Raw genomic sequence first — 20,691 nt, forward strand, 5'->3', positions numbered from 1 at the left:
TAAACATTTTGAAAACTTTATTTTGATACCACCAATCTACTACTTCTGTTTAGTTTTTGGTTTACCCAATTTCTCATTTATTATGATATCAATAAATAATTATATTTTCATGTGTACTCCCTAAATAAGTCATTGGTGTTAATCTTTCTATATTTAAAATCTTGCCATTAAATTAAAAATAAAAAAGTATTGACTTTTACTGAAGTTAATATGGACAGAGTATTCTTTTCCTTCCTAAGTTTACAGTACTTTTGCACTCAAGTAGGGACTAGAAAACGCTTGTTTAAAGCCAGCAGGAGGAGCTCTCACCTTGCAGGGTCCAATGCTGTTAGTGTGCCTGAAAAACCTGAATTTGTGGGGGCTTTGCCTATGAAGCAAGTGATAAAATTTAAACATGTATCACATATAATGGTGTTAAAAATAAAAATAAATCCTCAGTTTTATTTTGATATCAATGCATCCTTCACTTGTCAGGAATGCAAATTTGAAATTTTGCTGTTAAGAATTTTTAAAAGGTATGATTGCAGTTTAATGAGGAAAGTAAAGCAATTATGTAAATCTTGTTTCTTGAAGCTACTAATAAATAAAATGCTTCCTAAGGATCTATACTGTTGTAGGTATATACATATTTTCTTTTTTGTTTGTTTTGAAATGAATATATTTCAGTTTACAAATTATAAATATTAAGAACCAAGTAGCCCAATTGTATTTTAGAAAAAATAATTATATCAATGAATGAATTAATTTACCAATCTATGAAAAAGAAATCTCCGTTGGTAGACTTCAATATTAGGGATTTTTGAACACTCTACTCCAGTAAACCCCTTGATTTAAATGGCATGATTTGTAGGTGGTACCAGTAAAGTTTCTGTAGAACCCATTGATGAGAAAACCAGGATATAAATTTATGTGGATTTGGAATCAGCAAAATAAATAATGATTTTTATCTGCATCTACAAAAATAAAAAAACAAATGATAACGTTTTATCTTCAAACTTAAAAGGAAGGAAGAAAACACTTAAAAAAAAGTTTAAAGGTTTTAAATATTTTTTAAGGGATATCCTAGCATCAATCTTTTGGTTGTAATCACTTTGTGATCTAAGGAAAATTATGTAACCTCTCTGAGCCTCAGTTTTCTCATCTGTAAATTGAGCATTTAAAAAAAGAAACAACTTACAGGACAATGTGGAGATTCCTTCAAGAGGGAAATATATAGACCATCCTTCCTACAGTGACTGAATTGCTATCATTACTTTAACAGCCTGCTAGCAAAATAATGATGTATTCCAAAAATATAAAGTGCTAAAGGAGTAACATTAAACTTTTGAGTGCCCCAAAGTGGATACTGGTATTACATACTTCTGAATTCTTTTCAATAGTATATACCAAAAATAAAATAACATTTATTTAATAATAAGATAAGCTTAGAGTTTTGCATATTTATTATAATATCTTCAGCTTTTTTCCTTTAATATGTGAGATTATTTTTTTACACTGAGTGAACCCACACACCATCAAATATCATTTTGTGAATTTGCATGTGTGTGTGTGTGTATGTGTATACGTATGTGTGTATGTATACATATATAGATATATATGTATTTGTACTTTCTTTTACTTCTAGGCTTGTTAGAATTGTATGTTAATATGGAGTAAATGAGGCTATAAAGAAAGCCTTTTTAAAACCTCTAGCCCTTTATGTGTCCTTTCATCTCTTTATGTGATATTAGCACCATAAGTCATTAGCTAAATATATTAATACATTAAGAGTAGAAAATGGTGTAGCCTAATTTGATCATTCCTTCTTCATTTATTAACTGAAATATTTCAGTAAGAGAAATGCACTGCACCCTGGTGGTGCAGTGGTTAAGAATCCGCCTGCCAATACAGGGCACACAGGTTCGAGCCCTGGTCTGGGAAGATTCCCACATGCCGTGGAGCAACTAAGCCCATGTGCCACAACTACTGAGCCTGCGTGCCTAGAGCCCGTGCTCCGCAACAAGAGAAGCCACTGCAATGAGAAGCCCGCGCACCGCAATGAAGAGTAGCCCCCACTCGCCGCAACTAGAGAAAGCCCATGCGCGGCAGTGAAGACCCAACGCAGCCAAAAATAAAATAAATAAATTAAGAAAAGAGAAATGTTCCTTCATTAACTATTTCCTTATTCAGAAGTATTTCATATAGAAAAAGCAAAATAAATGTTTTATTCTTTTCAGATTATTTACCAGTTTTTAAAAATAATGATTTCCTAGTGTACTGCAAAAGTTATTAGTAGGTATATTTTATCATTATGAATGCATGGATTTAAGCGTGTTTGAAGTGTTTCAATCCCTTATAGTCATTAACCTTGTGTATGATCAAATTATAAATTTTTGGCCAGTGGAAGCCTATGCCAGTTGGTTCCTGTGTCCTTTTTACATGACCCTAGTAAACACTGATATATTCCCTGATTTGATATAAGGACTATAAAGCACCACCAATGAAGTAATCTTACAAAAAATAAAAATAAGTGGAACCTAGATCTGGTCAAGCCACTAAATATATCTACCAATTTAAAGGAAATACAGGGAATGAGGGAACATGTTCAATGATATCTCACGAAAAGGAAAATCTGGAATGTGGGATAAGACCACTTTTGTGGGTCAAAATTTTTGCTAGTAAATTTGATTTCATGTAGTGAAAAGATAACTGGCTATTTAAAACAACCATGAGATACTATTGCACACTGTTAGAATGCCTTAAAAAATATGGACAATACCGAGTTCTGGTGAGAATGTGGAACAATTGGAAAACCAGACATTCTGCTAATGGGAAAGTAAAGCTTTACAGCCATTTTGGAAAACAGTTTTACAGTTTTGAAGAATTAGCAGTCTTTATATAACCCAGCAATCACTATTTACCATGGAGAAATGAAAGCATAGGTTCACATAAAAATCTGTATATGAAAGTTCATCAGCTAGGGAATTCCATGCAATAGAATACTTTTCAGCAATAAAAAGCAACTGAGTGTTCAGTTGTATATATAGATACACATAGCAACATAGATGAATCTCAAATGCATTATGCTGAGTGAAAGAAACCAGGCTCAAAAAGTTTCATACTGTATAATTTCATTCATTTGACATTATGGGAAAGGCAAAGCCATAGGGACAGAAGTCAGATTAATGGTTGCTCGGGGCTCGGGTGGGGAAAGGATTCATCATAAAGGATCACAAGGGAAATTCTGATGGTGATGGAAATATCTATAGCTTGATTGTAGTGGGGGTTACATGGAAGTAGGAGTTTGTCACAATCCGTAGAAATGTACATTTAAAAAAGGTGAATTTTATTGTAAGTAAATCATACCTCAATAAACCTAACTTTAAAAAAAGAAAATGGGGAACCCATAGATTAAAAAAAAAACAAGACCTCACCATAATGTATAGAACCTATTTGGATCTTGACTTTCTGTTAAAATAAGTTGAGACCATAGGAACATTAAACAATGACTGTATATTTGATGACATTAAGTAATACATACTATTTATAGTAGTGAATTGTTATTGTAGTTGTATTAAGAGGAGTCTTTATCTTGGATATACATACTGAAATTTTTACAGATGAAATCATATGATTACTGGAATTTGCTTCAAAGAAATCTTGCAGTGAGAGTAGGTAAACATGTATAGATGAAATAAGATTGGCTATAGGTTTGTAATTATTGAGGCAGAGTGGTTAGTACAATGAGGGTTCATTGTACTGCTTTCTCCACATTTTAAATTATTTTTGAGAATTTTGCACAATAAAAATTAAAGAATTATGGCTCAGTTTTACAAATGTATGCTTAGTGAATATACTGGAAGAATATTCTGCAATGAGTATGTAGAGTTTATCCCAGAAATTTAAGCATGGTTTCATACTAAAAATCAATAAAATGTATCACAGTCAAATAACAAAACCCACCAAGTCCTTGCTATAGACACTAAACAGCAGATGCCAAGTAACAGACTTCCAGTGACATTTTTTAAAAACTACAAAAAACCCTCCCCTTTTTTAACTAGATGAAGAACTAAAACTCATGATGAAATACCAAAGGATTGTTTCTCAGAGTTCAGTCCATGATCAGCATCTGGGGGACTTGAAGGTAATAGTTAAAATTAAAATCTGCTGAAACATGGGCCCTACACATTAACCTGCTGGAAACACTTCAAAAATCCTCTCCTGTTGATCTCCATCTATCTTTCTGGCCTCCTTCTATCCTCCTATTCCCCCAAATAATCTCTATTCCTACTCCCCATTCCAGTAACTGAGAACTGATTTAGTCATAGCTCAGTTACTTTATAGAAGGTATTCTAAAATAAATTTGTTTCTCATCACATCTGATTAAAGACCCCCTCATCCTAGCCCAGCCCAAATTGCATTTCCTTTATGAAATTGTCCCAGACCTGCCCTACCAGCTTTAGCCTAACTTAATTGCTAAGCTATTATATAGTGTTCAGTTTTAGAATTTAACAGAGTATGTCCTGATTATTTGTTTGCATGTCATCTCAACCAGATTATGAGTTACATTTGCTCAGGGAAAAAGGTGCATGGTTTTTATTTTTGCTTTTGCCTTCTTTAGCAGTAAGTGTACTAACACATACAATAATAATGTAATCTACACTTAAAAAATATAGATTTCTTCAAAATGAGTTGTTTTCATACTTTGCCAATCATATAAGGGCATTTAATAACACACAAAGAAAATATACAGGCAGGCCTGCTTTAAAAGTTTTTCTTTCTTTAATGTGGTATAAAAAAGACTATATATGAAAATGGGGGGAAAAGCAAAGGTGATTATTTCATTGTTGGTTTGCAAAGTGACCCTGTACTCATGCAGGGCAAGGAAAGAGAACAAAGAAACAGGTAGATCACTCCAGATTGGTAGGTGGCAGTTTTAATAAGCAAGGGAGCTTATGCACAAGGCTTGTCTTGGGCGGCTGTCAGATGAGTAGATCTCTACACTTGACCACCAGAGGCTTAGCGACTTCAACTGGGTTCAGTCACGTATACCATCCACATGGTTTCAGTAGCACCTTATTCTCTCAGGGCTCTGTCCTCGGAACAGCTATCACTGTGGGAATGATAGGCAGAGCATAGTTCTAAGGACAGGGGAGGAGCTGAGGAACCTCCCACCTATTGCTCAGGTCCAGCTTGAGTCATCTGGTGGTCATATCCTCTTGATTAACCTCTCCAACATTCATCAATTTTAAAAGTCAGCTATTAAAAATGACTTTGTTAGTACTGTTACTCAGTCATCTATTTCATTTAGCATTGTTAAACACCATGCTATTTTAAAATTAATTTATAACCACCTTATATATTTTATATTTACTCAATATTATTAAGTATTATATATTAAGATTTAGTACCTACAAATAATTTTAAAGTAATTCAACTTATTAAAGCTAATATGATGAATAATACTAAAGGTCGTTGACATTAATGATTTAAATAACTGGTTCATTCTTATGTCAATTGTGAAGTTCATGCAAGTTTTTTTGTTTTGTTTAATTCCAGTTGTGTTGCTTGATACAACAACTGTGCTGGGAGAGCTAGGATGGAAAACATATCCATTAAATGGGGTAAGTTTAAATATCTTTTAAAATTGTTTTTCTTGTTAGGTTTTTAGGGTCTGTTATAATAGTTAAAGAAAGAAAAACAGTGTGATTTTGGCTGTATTAAGTATGAATTTTAGTGTATAAATTAAATTACATAGGAAAGATTAAAATGCAGTTAGAACTGCTAACCAATGGGAGTGATATATAAAATTCTTTGCTTTCTTCTAAATTAGTAATTGTTCTTTAATATAGTGTTTATACATAGTAGTATTAGAATAGCTATCATATAAATATTTTCTTTAGAAATAAAATTTTATGTTCAAGACACTTTTTTTTTCTGTGTATATGCTTGTTAAATTTGGTAACCTCACTGAGTATTTGTACATAAACAAACTTTAGATTATCAGAGCATAAGTGTATTTTCCAGATACTAACAATTTGGTATTCATTAGAAAATATGAGTCTGCTAAAGCAGTATGTGTCTTTTGAACTTAGCAAAAAGATACATTATGATCAGGCTTTTGTTAGCTGAGTGTAGTTGCTTTTGAAAGGCTTATAAGAATGTATAATTTATTTACTAAGTACACTTTTCCAGGTACTGACATCATTTTAGCTATGGTTGTACTTGACTTTTTATATGTTTTGATATATTTTGCATCATTTTCACAGTCAGTGTATTCCTACTATTTTTTTCATTTCAAGCTAAAATAAGAAGGGTGGTTTGTGCTGCTTTTTACCTAGATTTTGTCTGTTTAAGCAAATCTTCAATAATGGAGGTAGTCAGCTGTTTTCAGATGTACTTTGGTTAGCTTTTCTTCCTTTTTTTAGAAATTGTATTTTTCTCATTCATCACATTCTTCCTTGATACTTTTTTACATTGCTTTTTCTGTTACATCTACAAATTTAAATCTGAAAAAAGTTGGTTGACCCAAAATTGTTTTATATTTTTAGAATCATTCCAGCAATGCTGTTTCAATTTGACCTTTATATCAGCAATTATTCAACAGTTATTCATTAAATGTGTATTTTCAACTAAAAATTCCTATGAAGAGTTTAATCTTTCTGTCTTTAACAGGTTATTTATTTATTTCTATTTGTTTGTTTATAGACTATGGCTTTATTTTTTCTGAAATTTAAATTTTATTCTTACAGAGCACTCGTCAAACCATTTCTGAGAATGTATCTTTTAAACTAAGATTATGCTTTTACCTTCATTATCTTATTTTCATTAAAATGAATAAACATCAGTATTCGCTGAGTGTGTTAAGTGTGTTAGTTTATCACAATTACTTTCAAGAAGTGAATGAAACTTCTTTTTTGGAATACCCTTTCAAGATATATACATATCGTTTTCTCAGTATATGAAGTAACTTATAAGAACCTACAAATATTAAGTAGTTTATGAGCCCCACTTTTTCATTTTCTGGAAAAAGAATGACAAAAATATTAGCAGTCATACTATCACTGACCTAATGTTGTCATAGCCAAAGAATCATGTAAGGAACAGAAGGAGTTGTGCTCTGCTCTAGTGATTGTGTTTGGCTTGATCAGGCTGCATTTCTTAAAGCAAACTGGTAACCAGGAGACACAGGGACTTACAGAGTTACAAATAAACTTACTGCTATTGTTCTTGTAATGATTTTGTCATAGGTGTTATGAAATGGGGAATTTTTCTACTTCTGATTTATTATAGAGAGAGGGCAGAATTGTTTGAAAAGTGATGCGTACCTCATAGTTTTCTATTTTCCGGACACTGCACTAAGAATTTTATCCTTTTTTTCACAACGGCCCTATGAGGTACGTCTTAGTTTTCTTTCCCTGTTGGAGAAACCCAGTTTTAAAGATGGTAAGGAACAAAATTTACCAAGAAGTTATAGGCCAAATAGTGAGTGATGGATTCCAATTCAAACTAAATTATTTCTGACTCTAATACCTGTATACGTATTATGGTACACTAACAGAGAGGAACATTGGAAACTTTATGAAAAGGCAATTACTTATGTGTGCTGTTTGCATAATTGATTCAGATTTTTTATCCCCTTGATAAACATACTACTAAACTGAGATATACATTTTGGGCACCAGCCAAGAATGAACAAGAAGAAAGAGAAAGAAGCAGGGAAGGATACTACAGTAGAAAATAAATATGATAGAATAAGGTAGAAAAGGAAAAGATGGTTAAAAATTCATTGAGCATTTACCATATGCTAGGCTTTGTTCAAAGCACTTTACTCACATGAGTCCTAGAAATCAATTATAAATTTTCCTTATTGAAAGATGTGAAAATTGAGCTTCAGGTATATTAAATAACTTCTTCATGGTCACAGAGTGAGGAAATAATGCAGCAAAATTTCTAAGCCAAACATATTTTAATCTTCACATGTATTTCACAGTAGGTGCTTTTTATTTCTTTGAAGATTCTACCATGTAAAGATAAAGGGCAATGAGCAATACTTATAGACTACAGAGGGAACAATAACACATGGATTCAGACATTCAAAAGTAAATTGAATACTCAGTTACCTTGGAATAGGCTATTTGACTTTTAGATTATCCCCCCAAATAATAATGCATATATGGCAAGTGTCAGCAGTAGGCATACTTGAAAATAGGAGCACATGGACATATTTTATAATAGATATGGATAAAGCTTCATGAATTAGCTAAAACAGAGGTGAACCAAGGGAAACAATAAAATGGATAGATGACATAAGTAAATTTTAAAGAAAACATACAACTTAAATTTCTCTTTTAATGAAGAGGATAGATTACGGACAGGAATAGAGCTTTACTTAGTCCTATTTGTAGTTTAAAACAAGTGAGGAAATAATTAGTATGGATAGAAAAACTTTGAAAACGATCTTCTAAAAATGGCAAGAATGAAAATCATCTAGACATCATAATTGGTTAAATAATTTAAAATCTATAGGAACTGTAAATCAGTGTATAACATTTAAACTACCATTTATACCTGTGTATTAAAATTATAATTAAATCTATTTGAAATTGTGTAATTTTTTAAGGTTCTCAGGTTTTTTGAGCCATGCTAATTTGAATGGCCATTTTAACTAAAGTTGCATTTTCTCAGAGACACTACTTCAGTTGTTTTTACAAATATGTCATGGGTAGAAAAGACAATAGATGATATATTTGACAATCTTATGATATAAAGTATATTTGGTGCTTCTCTGAATAAAGTATTTCCTAGGAGTAACTTTCAAATCGATAAAATTTTCTTTCCATAAAGAATTGAACTAAGAGATATTTTTGAAATCGTATAATGTATGGTTTATATTATGAATCATATAAACTATATGCTTTAGTAAATTAATTCATAGTGGTTTTAATTTTTGTTGTTTTTTTTTTTTTTTACTAAAAATACCTATTCCACCCTTAGTAATATGCTGATGTAATTACAAGAGTAGGCATTCATGATGTGCCTGTAAACAAAACCATTACTGGTTATTTGAATATAACATAAGCACCTCTGGTTAGCAAATATGGAAAACAGATGAATAGTTTTGAGCAAATGACTTTTTAGGCTTGCAAAAATTAAAAGAAAATATATTTATTTTCTTGCTTGCTTGTCAACTCATTTTTGCCAACATCGAAAATACACTTTCTTTTTTTAAAAGTCATGTCCAGAATTCAGTGTAACACATTTCTCTTGTTCTGTGTACTGTTTTGCAGTTTGGAAATAGGTCTACACAATCATAAGGCCAAAGAGAGTATCTTCAGGTAGTTTCGAGTAATGTTTTGTGAAAGAATAATAAAGGGAAGGATGAATTCTGCTTGAGGAAGATTGGTAGTAGGATGTGACCCATCAGCTCTTTTTTATAATCTAAGGATTATAAAGGTAGAAGGCACCTCTTAGGAAGAGAGAATGGCTTGAAGACAGGCACCGAATTCTTAAATGTATGCATTAAGTTTTAGGGACGTTGAGAATAATTTGTGTGGCTGAAGAGAAGGGATGTGGTGGGAAATAAGGCTACAATTATAGGCTAAGCCATACTGTAGGAGACTTAGAATTTCAGTGTCTTAATTGATTTACATAGTGTGTATCTCAGCCCCTGTAAGTAGAAGTACTTTCTGGATTTGCTTAAACAATCAAAAATTATTGAAGCTTTCTTTTGTTTAAGACAATAACATAAACCCTTGGAAATGAAAGACACCTTGGAAAATTGTTAGCAAAGGATGTTCAAAATATAGGTGTTCTTATTGATATGTTGAGAACAGAGTGAAGTTGAATAATTATATTTGTATAGAGTATGGAGCTTGGTTTTAGAAAAGAATGAATACTTCAGTGAATTTGGGAACCAGTGGTTATAATTCTTAACACTGTGCTCTCACTGTCTAATGTCAAGAATTTTATATCTACATAATTTGAAACTGTTAAGAACTTTATCCTGTAAGTGTCCCTTCTATCCTTTATCTGTCTATGTACTACACTAAGGTAATAAAATTATGATGATCTCGTGGAGTAGCTAACAGAGTTCCATGATAATCAATGAAAGAATGCTGCGTCAATAAAAATTTTTGCATAGCACTATAGAAGTTATGTGAATACTGTAAAAGTGTTTTCACAAACATTAAGTATAGGCATATGCCCTGGATTTTCTATTTGCTATTAGTAACTAATAACTGGTTAATACTAAATCTTACTCTGTGCAAAACTGAAGGACATATTTCAGTTTTGAAAATCTCCTGGGAAGGAAGCAGCTAATCTTTAAGAATTCATGCTATTTTAATGCTAATGAGAAAAAAGAAACATGAAAGACATGGCTCAGGCAATAACTTTGTACAAAAGAAACAATTAAAAAATATATATCTCCTGAGTTTGTTCTCATAATCTGAAAATGTATGAAAAAAATTATATAAATTTTCTTGACACGTTAACTCTCATGTTTACTCCTTTTCTTTGATATTTTTATTTATTCAATTTATTTTTAGCCAATATATAACATTGTACATGAAAGAGAATGCAGTAAGAGGGCCTGTAAGTTAAATGTGACATTCAAAATCCTTAATACCCATTACATATCAGTCCCTATTCAGTGCCACATAACCGTGGGGGGTTGTCATATTTGGGGCATCTTGGCTCAGTATTAACTCTGACTAATAAAAAGCAATTGCTGTTAACCAGAAAAATAAAAGACTTTTCATAATATAAAAATTGGATTCCATGATTAAAAACTTATATTGTTTCCTTTGAGCTTTAGTAGTTATATTTGATACTTCTTAAAATTTAATAGCCATATGGCTCTTTTATTTAATACTGTAGTTGAAAAGATAAGTGACTTATTTGGGTAGCCACATGCTGGTTTATAAAGGTACTTATACCTGAATAAAACCTGTTAGTTAAAGCATAGTATTTCATAATCATAATAAGTCCATAAAATATTATTTAATTTATTCCTAAAATTATACATACTTAATGTTGATGAAAAAACTTGATTTTTAAGCACCCTATCAACTCAACTGAAATATTTTCATCATTTTCTTTTATAGTAATATTTTTAGGAAGAAAATGAAAGATTTGCTTGTTCCAGATTTTTTTCCCCACTCTCCTCTGTTGGTTGCTACTGTACAGTAGATCAGGTCTAGGTTGCAAAGTTGTAGCAGACACAGATATATGCACTTCAGTATTCAAAATCTAACTTCCCTAACTACCCTTTCAACAGTGAAGTATGCTTTAACAAAAATTTAAGAGAAAAATGAATGTTAGTAGGAAGAAAAAGTGCTATTGGATATTGAGTTGCATTTTATATTGATTATGACAGAGATTGGAAAACTTTGTGTTTCTCAGATGCCAAATATTGGTTTCAAATGTATATTATATGTATTTTTGCATGTTGTGACTTAGATGATCATTAAGGTTTGAATAATGCAAGATCATACAGGGTATATGATCTTACCTGTTAAATATAGTGAATTAGTGTTACAAAATTTACCCTGAGATAGAAAAAAGGGATACAAGTCATTCATGCCTGAATAAAAGTTATGAGTGAACCTAACAATTCAGTCATTAATGATTCTTATAATGAAAAAACTAATGATTTTTATAATAAAAGATGCTTATATTGCAATTAAACTGTGTAGAAAGCTACTTTATTCCATATGGCAGAGCCCATTATTTCCTAATATCATTGTTCCAAAGTTGAAAAATCAAAGGTAGAATGTGTTTATGATAGAGAATGGAATACCTACTAACACTGATAGTTAATTTCTGTGTTTTGTATAGTAAGAACCAATTTATCATAGTAGCTTATTTTAGTGCTGCATTTTTATTCATTTTGTAGTACATTGAAATTATCCAAAAATACATGTATGTGTTTGAATTCTGAAAATATTTATAAGGTTTAGTTATAATTTCTGTTAAAAATAAATGTGTCAGTTATTGTTTTCAAAACTGATATCTAGATAGTTTTCCTTCTGAGAAACTTCACAACATATGTGATAGTTTTCTAAATATTGGTCATATTAATTTCAATCATATTGTTTCACATTTGAAAGAAATTGCTTTTCAGTTTTGAAAGTTTCTATTGTCCTATCCCCAAACTCAGAGATCCTTGCCTTAGTTGTGTCCAGTCTGTTAATGAGCCCATCAGAGGCATTCTTCATTTTCCATTACATTGTTCTTGATCTCTAGCATTACTTTTTGATTCGTTCTTAGGATTTCCATCTCTTTGCATACGTGTTCTTATATGTTGTCCAAGTTATCCATTGAAGCCTTTAGCAAATTAAAAAAATCCCTGGTCTGATAATTCCAACATTCCTGACATATCTGACTCTGGTTCTGATGCTTCTTCTCTTTAAACAGTGTTTTTTGCATCTTGTAATTTTTAATTGGAAGGTGGACATGATGTGTGTGTAAAAGGAACTGAGGTAAATAGGCCTTTAGTAATACAATGGTAAGCTGTGGGGGGAGAAAAAGTGTTTTATAGTCCTATAATTAAGTCTAAGGCTTTTGGTGAGCCTGTACCCCTGGACTGTGAACTTTACCACAGCTTCTCAATTTCCTTTTTCCCCCTTAGGTGGATGGACAGGATGGCTAGAGGGAGTTGAAGTTAGGTATCTCCCTTCTCCTACATGGAAGCCTACAGCTGGATAGAACTGGGTATTTTCCTTTCCTCAAGTAGGTTAGGCTCTGTCAAAACCCCAGCAGGCAGGTAGGGCTCTGGTAAAGTACTTTTTCCTTAGGTCAGGCCTTGTTAAGAAGAACCGAGTGCTCTGGCATATTTCAAAGTGGCTCTTTTACATTTACAACTGTTATCAACATTGTATAGTATATAAGTGGCTGAAACATTTGCTTAAAGAGTTTCACAAATTATGATTGTACTTAATTTTCTCTACCTTCTGTTTTTATTCAATGAACTGTCTGAATTTTTCACTTTCTCATCACCTCAATCACTACTGGTAGCAGTTGGCTTTATTTTCAAGTCCATTTAATCTAAAAAATGAATCAAGCTTTTATGCCTTTGATTACATGACATTACTGCTGCTATTCTTTCAATAAAGGGAGACATCAGAGTTGCCCATGGTGTGCAGTTTGAGTAGTAGACCATGACACTCCCAGGAGCTTATAGAAATTTAGTTCCACATATCTTGGCTTCACAGGAGACTTAATGTAAGTTTCTAACCCCAAACATTCAAATTGTTAATGTCATGGGTCTGCAATAAAAACTGTGCTTAAGCATTTTATATATTTTTCATTTCATCCTAATAATGCCTATGTGAAGTAAGTATTATTAGCATCATTTTACAAATGAAAAAGCTGAACCTGAGAAAAGTTACATCACCTGCCCAAGTGTGTGGTGACATTTAGTTGGTACTAAAGCCAGTGTCATCTCAATCCCAAAACCAGGATTGTTAGTGACTCAGCGTAACATGGATTGATTTTCAACATTGTGATTGGTGCTATGGAGAGTGTAAAATAATCTATACATTCGCTCAAGTGCAATCTTAATCTAGTTACAGTGTTATTACAGTGATCCAGATTTTGTGTCAAAAGGTATGTGGTTACTGAGAAGTGCTAATAAAAGATTAATTCATCTTTGAAGACCAAAGGATATCCCAAAACTAAGAATGGTTAATTATTAAGTACAGTTGTTTAGTTAGCGGCATAACAATATTTGGTGCATGTTTAGATTGTTTACATATTTTTTCTCTTAGAAAAGAACTAAAGAAATATTCCTCTAGTGTATTTCTTCTGAATCTGTTCTTTCATGTCTCATTTTTAATAAATGATTCTTTATACATGTCTGTTATTGACTGTAAGCTAAAGGGTAAAATATAGAGTAGTCCAACACAAAACCCAAAACATCCTTGTCGAAATAAGTATATTAGAAATGTTATAGAAATTAGAGAACACAATTAGAGAAATGTTAGAGCTTGTCCTTCTCACACCATCTTCTAAGTAAATTGACCAAGAGGCTTGTTGAGGGATTTCCACTATGGTTAGTGCCCGGATGCCCTATTCCTTCAACCATAACTTAATGAGACAAAGTTAGACACCTGGCTGAAAGACATCCAATTAATTGGCTAATCAGCTACCTGTCATCTCTCACATATGATTTCCATAAATTGCTAAAGCAATCATATTCCTTTTTAGGAATTTAGGATTTCTAAGTTCAGAGCTGAATGGAAATGGCAATCAGAAACTTCTGCCATAAAGATTCACCGAAAGATTCATGCATGGAAAAGGAGTAGAGCAGAGGGGCTCTGATTAACCAGGATCATGTGCAAGTAAAAGTTCTAAGAGAACAGAAAACAAAACAAAACAAAACAGTAGTTGAAGGGCAACCAGTCAGTAGTAAGAGAATGGAGAACATAGCACATGCAGAGATAAAAACATGAGAAAATGTAGAGTGGGGTAGTCCGTACTTCTGGAGCTGACCAGGTTACTGCTAAATCTCCAGGTGCAGATCTTTAATATTTTTAAAATAAATTCCCTTTGCATGAGCTACCAAATTGTAAAGGTAGATTGTAAACTTGATGATGATGATGATGACTACAATGACGACAGGAGAAAAAATAGGAGACGGCACTATATTGAGTTCAACCAGGAAACGTGAAAAGTCATGGAAGTTAGAATTCCTTGAGGATAATACAGGAACATGAATCATCCAGAGCTATAGGCCTTCTTTTTTTTTTTTTTTAACATCTTTATTGGAGTATAATTATTTTACAATGGTGTGTTAGTTTCTGCTTTATAACAAAGTGAATCAGTTATACATATACATATGTTCCCATATCTCTTCCCTCTTGCGTCTCCCTCCCTCCTACCCTCCCTATCCCACCCCTCTAGGTGGTCACAAAGCACTGAGCTGATCTTCCTGTGCTATGCGGCTGCTTCCCACTAGCTATCTGTTTTACGTTTGGTAGTGTATATATGTCCATGCCACTCTCTCACTTTGTCACAGCTTACCCTTCCCCCTCCCCATATTATAGGCCTTCTTTTATCAAATCTTGCATGGGTAAATGATCTCCCCTGCATGTGGGCAATCAGGGAAACAGGTGAATAAATATACATAGTTTATTAGAGCCCATAAATTTTTAAATATTTAATACCTGAGCAACTATGAGATGTGACACTTCTCTCTGCCATATCTCAGAATATTCCTTCTTGTATAGCAAACCCTACAAGTAAGTAAGTAAGTAAATGGCTTTCTGCCTTATTTTTCACTGGTTGAAAGAACATGTATTGGATAATGATGAAATTAATTCTGTGGTAAGGAAGAGAAGTAAGAGAAAAGCAGATAACAATGAATTAGGAAATCAGAATTGAAAGTATTTACTGACATCTGTGAATAGGTAATTAGCTTATATTCTCAGGGCAGCTGAAAAATAAGTATGTATGCTATTCATTTTCCAGTATCTCCACTGTTCTTTAATGTATAGTCTTGAAGGTGTCTTCTCGTAAACATATCTGTTTTTAAAGATATGGGTTACTTTAAGCCATTACCCTTGATTTACATAATATAGTCTTTTCTTTATTCTATTTTTTGCGTTGTTACTTATAAAACTTTAACTTTGTCTCTTACTTCCAGTTGTCCTTTTAAAATGAACTCCCAAATTGTATATTCTAAGCTAAGATTCTGGTTTTATCAGAAAGTTCTAATTATTTTAACTATAGTCATTTCAAATATTTATAAACCATTTCATTCATAAATGAAAGAGTCTATACTCAATCCAAAGCAAGCACATACAAAGTTAAATTCTCTCATGAAACCCTAAAGGATTATTAGTGAAATACTTAACAACTAAATGAAATATAGTAGGCCAAGTATTTTTATAAATTTGTTTGTATTTTAAGTGATTGACTTACTCTTATGCCCCATAACAAGTCACCAAGTCCTGTTGATTCTACCTCCTAAAGCTCTTTCAAATCACTCTATCATCAGTGCATCAATCTGGCTCCTCATCATTCTTCTCCAAATTACCATGTTTGTGTTTTAAATTATCGACTTGCTTTGGGTCTTCTCTGGCCCCTTCCACCAACCTTTCCAATCCATCCTTCATCTTGTTGCCAGAACTGATCTTCTAAAGTGAGGATCTGATCCTGTCTCTACCCTACCTAACCCCTGCTTCCCTTACCTATATCATTTAACCTGTGACCCATAGCTGCCTCTCCATTTTTATCTTCAGCCACTCCACCTTCTACCTTTTACTAAAGAGACTTTTGTGTTGATAATTTCTTCCATGTTAGTAACTTGCTTCCTCTTATCTCTGGATATAAGACAGTGCTGTTGAGTTTATCTGGAAAGTTCTCTTACCAACCCCCACCTTCTGTGGCTTTCTCTTACTTTTTCTTTTTTTTTTTTTTTTTGTAAAGGCAAAGATGATTTTCAGTCTTTTCTGGGAAAACTTATACTGCCAAAGATTGAATTAAGAATCTTTTTTGGGGACACCAGGAATTCAGTGCATATCACAGTGTTTATCTCACAATATTTAAATGTCTGTCTCTTACTAGATTTTAAACTGTTGGAGGAATGGATTGGGTGTGTCAGTTTGAGTTAGTGACTACCATATGACAGATGTTCAGTAAAAGTTGGTTGGATAGCTAAATAGATGTACAAGTAACAAATTATTCTACATACATATTGGTTAAAGGCTGTATTTTGCAACTCTCATTAGAGCTGGAACAGTTTGTTATTAACTTTGGGCATAATCAGATGTGACAAAAATACTAAATGATTGTGAAAATTGAACCCTTTTCTTATTCAGGATTGGTTTAGAGTACAGGTAGAAAAGTGTATATGTTTACTCTCATTTTTGTATTTTAGAGAATCCATTCATTTTCTCATTATCAATTTTCTTACTAAAATTGAAGTTGAAAGGTGGGTGGAAAAGATATTTACCTATGAAATAAAAAGACTATAAAAGAGCTTATAAGCTATTTAAGCAACGCCAATCAAGACATAATACACTTTCAAAGAATTAATGACTGGTTTAGAGCAGTGGATGAACTGAATCACATCTGGGAAATATTAACCCCAGACGGTTATTAGTACTGCACCTTGTTATAAAGATGAGAATAAAAAATAGACCATATGGATTTTTAATGGTTGATAGATGGACTGAAAATTTTAGATAATTTATACTAACCAGTCAAGCTTTCAAAAAGCATAGGTCAGCATTAAATGTTAAATAGGTTTTGTACTCTGAATTCCATGCAATTAGTATTTTGAACTAATGTACCATAGTAAGCAAAATAGGTTCTTCAAGTGGATTGACTTTATTTTAGCAAAAAAAACCTGTTGTGCTCATAAATGTGATGCTTAACTTAGTCTTCATCTCCCCCATAATTAGGTAGCAATGTATACCAAATATTTCAATGCAATTAAAAAAGTCTTTCAAATAAGAGAATGAATCTAGGATTTAAATCTAGGATTTAAAATATATAAAAAATACAGACACACACACGTATATACATAGATACACATCTATATATATGCATTCTGCAGAAATGTGTCATTTGTCTTTGAGCAGATGTTAACAAATATAATCAGAAATTCTAATGTAGCTGCATATATTAGAGAGAACGTCAAAATAAAGGGGGGAGGGTGCTAACTAAAATTAAAGTGTAACTCAGTGACTTCCTTTATGTCGGAATTTTTCCAAATGAGTTCCAGAATTCATAAATATTTTGTGAATGCGCTGATTGACAATGTGAATGATGTTATATAAATCTCCACAGCAAGTTTTGGCCTCTCAATTTATATGATTTGGTAATTTCTCCCTTTGCTCATGCAAAATGTAGTGTGGAAGAATGAACTAATTTTTGTTTTCAATGGTGAACCAGCCAGTGCTGCCACTTAGTGCCAGAATGTTCTCAAGGCAAAAATAGCTTGTCCCTCAATTCATAATTTTTTTAATTCTAAGACCTTAAGACTTCAAAACCTAAAAATGAATGAAAACTATTGATTTTATAAGGTTTTATATTACTTGGGTTTTAAGAAATTAATATTGTTACAGTTACCTGTTTTGAAGTAAATATTACTGAAGAATGAAAACATATACTGAAACTAATATTTGAAGTAATATTAAAGAAGGAAAACATCTATTGAAAGTAATGATACATAATTGAAATTTAACCCTTAACTAGGGCAATGCCTAGAAACAAAGGGCAGCTTTTAGATATTGTTTTATAATCATTGTCCAAACTGTTTTTAATATTAAAGTAATGAACTCTGCCTACATAGTTATTTAATATTTATAATGTGACAAATATCAATATTTTATTGGGAGCCATGCTAAGGATAGGACAGAGATTAATATTGAAAACAATATAGAAGGATAGTTTAACCTCAGCAATACCTTCCTGCTTTCTTCATCTCATCCTCCTTTTTACCACCACTTATCTAATTTGGGGAGTCAGAGTAATCACTCAAAGTTGCAAAGGATTTTTCTATTCCCAGTGTTTTCCCATTCATAAATTACTTAAATAATTTGTATGACCAGTGATTCTTTATGTATACATGTAAGAAAACGTAATTTGTAGATAATTTCAGTAACCAACTAGTTAAAACTACAGCCCAATCAAGAATTATTATATATAATATTATATACCATATCATGATATATGCTATATCATGTACTAGTTTCTTAGGGCTGCTGTGATAAATTTTCACAAACTGGTGGCTTAAAACAATAGTAGTTTATTCTCTCATAATTCTGGAGGTCAGAAGTCTGAAATCAAGGCACTGGCAGTGTCAAGCTCCCTCTGAAGACTCTAGGAAAGAGTCCTTCTTTGCATCTTCCAAACTTCTGGTGTTTGCCAGCAATCCTTACATCCTTAGCTGTATCACTCCATTACTGCCTCCATCTTCAAGTGGCTGTCTTCTCTCTGTGTGTATCTGTGTCTTCACATGGCTTCCTGAAAAGGACACCAGTCATTGGATTTAGGGTGTACCCTAATTCATTATGACCTTATCTTAACTTGATTACATCTATTTCAAATAAGGTCACTTTTACAGTTTCTAGATGGACATGAAGTTTGGCGGGTCACTATTCAACCCACTGCATGTCAGCGTATTAATTTTCATAATGCTGTAAAAGGTATACTCATGATTTAAAATAGAGCAATATGACAGTAAAATATGTGGGCTGATTCAATATGAAGTCAATATTGTTGCTCAGTGTCTGTTTCTTTCTTCAAGGTTAACGTCTGATGTTCTGAGTACATCATCAGGTATGTACTCATCAAGGAGTAGTTGGAAAGCTAAGGAGAGTAAACCACATATGCATTAGTGAAAATATTTGATAGTTATATGCTGGTAAAATAATTGCTCTGTGTCTTCTGTCTTTTAGTATTTCATTATAAGCAGTGGTCCTGTTGTCCTGGAGGTTGCCATCTTTAGTGAAATCCAAAGAAATGATGTTAAATACAACACAGAGAATAATGGAAACAAAGGAATTTGGGAAATTTGCATATTTTTTGCAATTTCAGGAAGTAATCTTAATTCACAATTTAGATATGACCTTCAACAGCCCTTATATAGATCTTGAAATGTTTCTGAAATGATGGAAACATGTAATCATTTTCTGTTAACTCTTAGTGGTCTTACCGGTGCTTCTCTCTGTCAGGCTTTGGTCTATCCTGAACTGTGAATCAATGGCAATTAAAGTAAATTATTATCCGAGATGGTTCCTTTTGAAAATGAAGTGAGCATTATTAATAATTACTCTGGGACAATAAGTATAAACAGGGCATTAAATACTTCTGGCTATTTATAGATTTACTGATATTTTTATTGGTAGTTGGAATAATTGTGTCCCTCACATGCCTCAACACAGAAAAAAGTAATAAACAGATATAGCTTCTTTCAGTCATGGTTAATGTTTCATAGTCACTGAACTAAGGAGGGGGAAGATAATTCAGTGAGTTGACTGAAAATTGGTGTTATCTGTTTTGCATAATCCCACAGACGGAAGAAATTACATATGTAATTTGGAAGAAAATGTAAAGGCTACTATCTGTTTAAGTTAAAATCTCACAGATAACAAGTTAAATATTATTCTTGTACACATGTCCTTTTAATCCCAGGTGCTTGGATTACTGCAAATGAAATTAAATGGTATTGACTATCATCAGAGTATTATTGAAAATATTCTGAAAGGAGACTTATGTTTTCTCTACAAAAAAGTGCCATTAATCTTGATGATACCTTTTTTGGGGAAAAGGATCAGAATTTTCTTTTTAGGATCCTTAATTTAAAATAATTGCAAATTCAGTTATATAAGTTCATCTGTTGAGTCTCATTTATAACAGATGCTATGTGGAAAGATATATGTTTCAGGGCTATGTTTTTCAGTGTTCAGTTATAAGAAAAAGCAAAGGAAGTCAAAATAGAGAAGGAAGAAGATAGTGAATACAGTGAACATAAGAATTTAGGAAATAGAGAAGGAAAGAGAAGGGGCTTCTGATGTACAGAGAATATGGCTGTGATTGCGAGCATGGAAAGTGATGTTTGGTTTTAGAAATTCATTATTATCTACAGAATTTAGCAGAATAAGAAGGTTTACACAGAGTATTTTTACCACAGGAATAGGCTCTGGCATATGCCAGTGCGATTAAGCATCCTATTCATCTCTGTCAGTCACGGCCCTT

At 32.5% G+C, this 20,691-nt stretch overlaps 1 protein-coding gene across 2 annotated transcripts in view; it reads left to right on the top strand.

The window, feature by feature from the left end:
* The window catches only part of EPHA6 (EPH receptor A6), an 852,855-nt gene that overhangs the window by 41,936 nt on the left and 790,228 nt on the right, over positions 1 to 20,691 (top strand). For both annotated transcript variants that reach the window (XM_029214367.1, XM_029214368.1), the window contains exon 2: positions 5,539 to 5,603. In XM_029214367.1, coding sequence (XP_029070200.1) covers positions 5,539 to 5,603 — 65 coding nt within the window. The remainder of the gene's footprint in view (positions 1 to 5,538; positions 5,604 to 20,691) is intronic.

This window comes from Monodon monoceros, unplaced genomic scaffold (genome assembly GCF_005190385.1).
Source record: "Monodon monoceros isolate NGI ecotype Baffin Bay Population unplaced genomic scaffold, NGI_Narwhal_1 Super_Scaffold_11, whole genome shotgun sequence".
NCBI lineage: Eukaryota > Metazoa > Chordata > Mammalia > Artiodactyla > Monodontidae > Monodon > Monodon monoceros.